The 8,654-nt window shown below is 30.0% G+C and overlaps 1 protein-coding gene across 2 annotated transcripts in view; it reads right to left on the reverse strand.

The window, feature by feature from the left end:
• Positions 1-697: 697 nt before the first annotated feature.
• LOC106475917 (maspardin-like) overlaps positions 698-8,654 on the reverse strand; it is an 11,106-nt gene continuing 3,149 nt past the window's right edge. The window contains exons 5-6 of one of the 2 annotated variants that reach the window (XM_013936592.2): positions 6,316-6,426; positions 698-1,789 (exon numbers count right to left, since the gene is read on the reverse strand). In XM_013936592.2, the coding sequence (XP_013792046.2) occupies positions 1,778-1,789; positions 6,316-6,426 (123 nt within the window). In that variant the 3' untranslated portion in view covers positions 698-1,777. Of the gene's footprint in view, positions 1,790-2,894; positions 6,427-8,654 lie in introns of those variants that run through there. The other variant, XM_022379926.1, reaches the window with a different exon arrangement.

The raw sequence follows: 8,654 nt of genomic DNA on the forward strand, positions 1-8,654 counted from the left end.
ATTGAATGGTGTGTTCACAAGTAGAAAAGGATGTAACGACTCAGTTTTAGCGAGGACAGTTGAACGTTTGAAAGATTTTCAACCTTTACTTTCTGATTTACTGAGTTATATTTGGTAGCAAGAGGTTGGTTTGTGGCTTGTAATAATTACTCATTCCATCTAGAGTTTTAACGACATATCTACAAAACAGACATCACGATACTTATTGGATAACAGAGCTAGAACAAAAGGTTTTGAGATGAGACTCTAGCATACTGATAGTTGATTTCAACTACTGACGATCATTGATAACTCTGACACCGGAAAGGACTTTGTAATCTTTGCTTTTCAGGCACTCGGGTGAAACTTTGAGTTGGATGTTTTCCTGTATATACTTCCCAAGTGATCTTTCATGTTAGCTAACTCTACCTCATGTTCTATCAATATCATAACGGTTATGGAATTCTGGCAACTGGAATATTCATAGATCTTTGCAACTTTGTAATTGTAAGGTAAAATAGCATTTTCTAGTTCATAATGAAAGAAAACCGTGAACATAGTTTTTTTAATACACAGTAAAATGTCAATCACCTGAACACAAATTTACCATCTCTTTGACATCATATGCAATTAATTCAGCATATAAATTCTGTTACGAACTCAGAATACAAAAAGCTATGTCAGAAACAAAAAAAGTCTGGAAATTAACCATATTTATTTTTACAAGTTTGCATACTTAGGCAATGGATAAGTGGTCAAAGCCATCAAGAAATACACTGCTCTCAGTAAAAAAAAAGTGACAATACAATTCCATTAAATTCAGTAAGCAACAATTTCTTCAGAGCTTTGGCACCCAAAACCAACAGAATAAACTCCTGGAACTGTGTGGATGTCCAACGTCAAATAGGTGCAAGGCAGATTAAATGTGTCGGAAGTTATCTTCCTAGCATGGGCTACATTAGCAGAACCACTCCTCACCCCAGGCAATATTGAACAATAACAGTAGTGGGTATCAGAGATGCTATCGCACCCTCCTGCGTTTTAGAACATTGTGATTGTTTTCTCGTACAACGGATGTACCTAGGTTAGGGGACTATCTTCGGGAACTTCTGTTGAACCTTCTGCAAGCCATGATAAAATACATTGGTATTTCTGATATTGGGAAGTTGGACAATAATGGCTCATGGTATGCAAAGAGAAGGTCACTGCTGCTCGGAACATCACAATTCTTGAGTAAGGTCTTCTATCTGTCTACACCAGTGACAGTTGAGTAAGGCCTTCTATCTGTCTACACCAGTGACAGTTGAGTAAGGCCTTCTATCTGTCTTCATGTAAGATGATTTTTCTGCTCATGTTGTAAATTAACTGTTAATTTCACCCTTTTATAACTATCTTAGAATATATCTTCATTCAGGTATATTATGATAATTGCCTGGTTGTCTCATAGTTTTAAACATATATTAATCCTTTACATACTATTAATAAAGAGTGACCTATCACCCTGATCAATTCAACATAGTTTGAATTAGATCATGCCACTGCGAGTTTCACTTCTGTAAAATAACTATCAACCTGTTAAACTAAAAATCATGAGTGCTCCCATGAATAGTACTAAAAGTTTCCACAATGAAGGAATTTGCAGCAGTAAAGTCTATTGGTAGCGTACTAGTTTGTCTTACATCAAATGTTTTTTCATCATGCTGAATGCAATAACTTTTCTCAATTTTTGTATTTATTTTCTGTTACTCTCAGCCTTTCCTGCACTTCATCAATCCCGCGTTCTTTGTTTATTGTGGGATTACTTCCATTTCTGTAATTTCAGTTCATTAAAATTGCATAACAGCTACGAAACACAAAATTTACAATGTTAACAATTATGTTTTTTAGGGTTAGCATTAGTGAATGACTTTTGAAAGTTCTACATATACATCCAGCATTCAAAATTTACAAAAATAAATAAATGGCATTATGTTCTTGTTTCTCACTGTGTGTGTTCGTGTGTGGTAACACTACGAGTTCATCATAAACCAATCAAACACAAGATGATTTGTGCATCACAAATAATTGTTTTCCAAAATATTAACATCAATTTGTTTTTTTAACTAAAAATATGGTTTAATTTACAAATGTACTAATGCCAACTGCAACTTCAAAAATTAAAACTAATTTAATCAACAACTGATGCTTTTTTTAGCTTCCTTGTATCATGTTCTGACCAAAGTACTAATTATATCATAAAGGACCAAAAAATGCAAGCCAAAGTTTTGTAATGCAAAAATAGTATTATTTCCAAAAACTTTAAGTACACTATATTATATTGTTCTAGCTCAAGGATAAAACAATTCACAAATGTTCATTTTACACATGTTAAATAGTTCATCAATATGAAACATAGTTGATTCTTCAAAGCCCAACTTTTGTGATCAGCTGATCATGCAATTGTAACTCATTCAATCCAAATATAAGTTATACCAAATAGGTTTTGACAACAACTGGAATTATCCTGACCAAATTAATTACCTTCACATTAAATTGTTCAGGAATTGGTTATCGTATCTTCTTTTACGAAACTTTATCTTAAAAAAATCTCATTTTATGACAAATTTTCATTTTCTTGTGTTATTTTGAAAAATTATGTAAAAATACAAAGCTCTGGATAACATCATTAATATTTTTGGATCTCATAAATAAGATTTTAAAACAATTTATCTTAAAATATATAAAAGTACAAAATATACCCTAAAGAATAAGAAATAATTTAAAGTATTTTTACAACATCGTTTGGTTTAGATATTCTTGAAAAGCTCTACAAGAGTTATCTGCACTAACTTTCCCAATTCTAAACTGATGGACTAGAGAGAAAACAGCCAGTGATCAAAACCCACTATCAACTCTACTCATCACTCTTATAATGATCCCAAGGAACAATGTGATTTTGTGTCAATGGGAAATAAATCATGGATCCTCAATTTTACAATCTTGAACCCTAAACACCAGGCTATATTCAGCTCATTTTGTAGAACATAAAATATCTGATACTTTTATAATAACTCACATTTACTACATCATTCACTAATTTTTATTTTTTTTTTTTTATGAGATGAACTTAATTTTCAAACAAAACACAAGAAATCCTAATAAAGTGCTTATTCACAGATGCTATTATAGCGTGATATCACACATACCTCAAAAAATAACATACAAATTCACTTACAGGAATGATCTAAATAGTACTTCTTCCAAAGTGAATAACCAATACCCTATATGAAATAACACACAAGTAAAACTGCAGCTTTCACAAGACCACACAAGTCCTACTAAACCTGACACATTTGGAAGGACAAATTACACTCACAATTCATATTTTTAACATTTAACCAAAAAAATGATTTCATCTCACAACATTTATTTTTCAATGTAAAAAATAAATAAAACACAATGAGTATAATAATTTTTTTGAACTGAATAGTAAATAATATATATATATATACAAAATGTTATTACCATATATTCTGTAAAATCATCTGCTGTCTTCATCAAACAGTGAAAGTGTGATAGTTTTAGGGTAATCATTTCCAGTCGTTTTTTTTTGTTCTTCAATTAAACAGTTGTACAATTTTAGAAATATTAATGCTATTGAAGTTAAATGGTTCTGTTCCTGATCTTCTATGACCAATTACAGCACTTTCTTTGATTCTCAGCATTCTTGCCAATCTCAAGAACTTAAGGTTGCTTGTCTTCTGATGTTTCTGTGACCTTAGGCCTACTCACAAAAATTACAAAACTAGCTTGCTGTACACATGACTCCTCTAATTAATGCTAGTCCATTATATACTAATTTTAGGCAAAAGTTACATCTAAGCCAAATTTCATTACTTTTAAGTTAATATACAAGTGATTAGTGTTAATTACAATTTTAAAATTTCTAATTAAGTTGATCAGATCTTTTTTTTTTACGGTTATTTTCAGATTTTAGTTAAATTTTTTTTTTTATTAATAACTTGTAAATAAGCAGTTTGCTATGTCTAATGAATGTATCATATTCTTAACTTAGAATTAGTTATTTTCTTTTATTAGTTTGTGAATCGATACTCAGATCTATCTGTGGAACTTCTCTAAATTTAACGACTCAAAACCTTAGTGACTGATGAATCATTGCCGTTATTGAATAAATTATTTTCTGAGAAATAAATCCAGGCTAAACTTGCATGTTTGTAGGTGCAAGTTTTAAAGTAAGCTCATTAAATGTAAGCTAATATGAAATTATTTCGTTTTGCTTTTGTTGGTTTATCTGTTTTATTGCATAATGTTAACATCATTGGTATACAGGTTGGTTCTACATCTCTTAGCAATACCTGATTTGTAATGAATATCTATGACTAATTTACATGTTTGTCAGCAACCTCAAGGTCACTAACTTGGCCAAAGAAGCTTAAATACTGAAAAACAAGGAAAGCACTGAACTAACAAGCTTTCATAGAGACAATTCCACTATTCCTGTGATTGTAAATTTGTTAGTTAATTCTTCTTGAAAGAAAGTTACCTCTTTTTACAAATTAATAATAATGATACTCAAGAAAACAAAACGTTGGCGCGAGAGCATCTCAAAGATTTGTATAGGACAAGGAAATATTTCACTGGTGCTGCCTGACATCAGACCCGATGATGAAATTAATCTGACTTTTTTTATTCAATAACATAGCCTTTCACCATTTTTATGTTGTAGTTTTATGTCTTTACTCAGCAGTTCAATAAACCATCTTTATATTTTTCATGTGTATATTATCTAAAAGCATAAAATATTATAAAAATCTTCAAGTAAAAATAATGTACTTGACAGCCCACAGTGACATCTTTAACAGAATTATGTGTTTAATTCCTCTGTGCTCTACCACAATACTCAACCTTGTCAGCCCACAGTGACATCTTTAATATAACTATGTGTTTAATTCCACAGATCTTACATTATAACAGAAGTGGATTTTTAAAAAACTGAAAAATAAATTGACACAACAATTTTTATGTAAAATATTAAATTACAAAATTTCTTTACAGGGGTTAATAGTAGAAAAAAAATTACACTTAAAATACTGAATGACTAAATAACTTGCAAAACATTTTCATTTAACGATAAAAAAAATTACTTCAGTTTTCAAATACGATCATTATAAAAATGTTTTCTGACAACATGTGCTACCTACACATCGAAGACCCTCAACGTAAGCTGAATATTTTATGTGAAACTTTTCTCTGAGGGACTTTTACAGGAATTAGGTTTCAATAAATGTTGTAATTTCAGTAGAAACTAACATGTGATTCAATTGAAAAGCATACTGCAGAGTAAGTGTGTGTGTGTGTGTGTGTGTGTGTGTGTGTGTGTGTGTGTGTGTGTGTGGAGAAGAACATTTGTTTAGTGGCAGAAATTTCTTGGAAATCTGGGCAAAACTTTTTAATGGCTAAACTGTTAAGGATGGTTAAAACAAAACTTTTTAAATGGCTAAAACTGTTAAGGATGGTTAAAACAAAACTTTTTAAAGGCTAAACTGTTAAGGATAGTTAAAACAAAACTTGTTAATGGCTAAACTGTTAAGGATAGTTAAAACAAAACTTGTTAATGGCTAAACTGTTAAGGATAGTTAAAACAAAACTTTTTAATGGCTAAACTGTTAAAGATAGTTAAAACTTTTTAATGGTTAAACTGTTAAGGATAGTTAAAAACTTTTTATTCATCCCCAGCAGAATTTTACTTGTAGTAGAGCACTCAATTTTCACTATTTCATTTGAGGATGATAAAATGCAAAAAAAAAATTAACATGACTGTGTGAAGAGGATGTGCACATTTCTAGAAACTGTCAGTGATCAAGTGTATTAACAATTGTAATTTTACTGTTCAAGATACTACAACTTGCTACGGACAATACTGAGATACTTAAATACTAAACCACATCTCAGATTCTCCTCTCTTTTCAATAACAAAATGAACATTCCTATTATCACAGCACAGAAAATTAATTTTTTTATTAACCTAGATCATTAATATTGAAAAACTTGCTATCCTGCAGTGTGAACAAATCCCCAGGAGATTTAAAACTTTAAATAAAATCTACACTGATTTGAAGTTTACTCAGACCTTTTGTTTTAAAAAACAATTAAAAATCTGGAATATTTTCAATTACCTTTGAATCTGTTAGCAAATTTATGTATTTTTACCATCTGTATTCACTCTTAATACAAAAAGTTAAATCCACTGAAAACATCTTTCAAAATCAGCATTTCCAATTTTTCTGTATAAAAATCATATTTCTAGTTTTTTCCCTCACTGATTTCTTCAAATACCTTTGTGTCATCATATGGACTAGCAGAAGATGAAGACACACCACTAGATGAAGGTAAGGGGCCACTTTCACAAGCTGAGAACTTAGTGAACTGAAACTGCCGCAGATGAACCTATTATAACATTTTACAATTGATAACGGAGAAGACTGTGCAGTAAAAACCAGAAAAAATAAGTACTCTGCAAAAACTAAGACTACAATTCACTTCCTGAAACAATAACAACATCTACTTAATAAAAATAGAGGACACAGTGCTTTAATTCCAATCCAGTCAAAAATATACCAGTTTAAAAAAATCAAAAGGTGTTTAGGAATTGGCTCAGATAAATTAGGCAAATCTTTGTGTCTTCTGTTACGGGTGAAAAACTAAAGAGCATTTATATAATTCCGGGATCTAATAATGTCTGCAGCTTAACTTTTACAACCAGTATTCAAGAAAAATTAATTTGGGGTTTTTACAAGAAGGTGCTTTACTATAACGAGTTTTATTATGTTCCACTAGCAATGAGCATTGTGTAGTAGCTGACGAAAACATATTTATATATTTCTTTGACAATGATTATGTTCACTTAAATTTAATCTACAAGTTACTTGGGCAGTGTAAACTGCTGACCAGCAAGCTACTTGGCCAATGTAACAAAGTCGGTTAATCTTTAGTTTATGAATTTCACTTACAAAGTCCGTTTTTCTTTAGCTTGTGAATTTCACTAACAAAGTCCGTTTATCTTTAGTTTGTGAATTTCACTTACAGAGTCCGTTTATCTTTAGTTTGTGAATTTCACTTACAGAGTCCGTTTATCTTTAGTTTGTGAATTTCATTAACAAAAGTCAGTTTATCTTTAGTTTATGAATTTCATTAACAAATATCAGTTTATCTTTAGTTTGTGAATTTCATTAACAAATATCAGTTTATCTTTAGTTTGTGAATTTCATTAACAAAAATATCAGTTAATCTTTAGTTTGTGAATTTCACTTACAAATATCAGTTAATCTTTAGTTTGTGAATTTCATTAACAAAGTCAGTTAATCTTTAGTTTGTGAATTTCATTAACAAAGTCAGTTTATCTTTAGTTTGTGAATTTCATTAACAAAGTCGGTTAATCTTTAGTTTGTGAATTTCCTTAACAGAATCCTTGAAGCTCTTGACATGAAGCTGTATTTGTCTCATTAATGGTGAGGTTCTAGCAGCTGCATAATGAAAAATAATATATATTGGAGAATCTCTGAAGATGTCCAAATAAAGTCTTTACTTTGTGGATCTTAGATGATCTATAAAATAGAAGAGCTTGACATTTACAACCATATCTTAAATTAATGTGTAAATCATTTTTCAGATATTTCAACATTTACCTTCTTTTTTTTTTATTGTAATTATTTTCAATTTCATGATAACTACTAAATCTTATGGCAACTTAATTTTCATGCTATTTCTTTCCTTCCTTCCTTAATTTTTAATGTACTAATTGAAAGTTACTTATTTTATTTCTTTCTCTCTCTCTTTGGTTATTAATTTTTATTGCAATTTATTTTTTATTCATTATTCATAAGAGGAAACTCAACAATACTTCATTTCTACTATAATTGATAATAATTGAACAACCAACAATATTTATTTTGTGTGAATTTTTGTGTTAATGTTTCAATGCCTGTACTATCTGGAAACCAAAAGATGGGCTTAGGCCTAAATTGTAAATTTTTCACATTAAAATTGTAAATCACTTAACTTTGTTTTCTATCTTTTAATTTTTTTTAGTTATTACAGTATTTCATTTTAAGGTTGTGATTATTCCACTATTTAGATTGGATACTTAACTATGCATTTTTAAGGAAATAATATACTTAAATGTGTTAGTTGTTTCTTTTTTTTGATCAAATTAATAGTTATTTTACTTTCTCTATTTATAGTTAAGTTTTTACAAACAATCATCACTACAGACACAAGTTAGCTTTCAGGCTTACCAACATGATTTGAAACTTGCACCAACTATTTCTGTTGTCCTGCCATGAAGATTTAACAGCAATGTGGAATCACATTACACTAAATAAGATAGTTGTACTGAAACAATGTACATAATTATGGATAGTCCTAGGTATATACTGACATTGACTATAATGGGAAAGTTTGAGATATTTGTACCACTTTTTATATTGACCGTTTGTATAGCTTTGGTAAAAGATAAATTATACCAAGTTGATTTTCCCGTTGTTGCGTCAGCAAGGTCACGTGACTAGTGTCACGCCACGTTTCTAGAACTATCCTGTACCTTCGTGAATGCCCTAGCATTTACTAGATATATGTTAGTCTGGTATATATATAAGATATATATATATATATATATA

This window comes from Limulus polyphemus, unplaced genomic scaffold (assembly GCF_000517525.1).
Source record: "Limulus polyphemus unplaced genomic scaffold, Limulus_polyphemus-2.1.2 Scaffold9427, whole genome shotgun sequence".
Classification (NCBI taxonomy): Eukaryota; Metazoa; Arthropoda; class Merostomata; order Xiphosura; family Limulidae; genus Limulus; species Limulus polyphemus.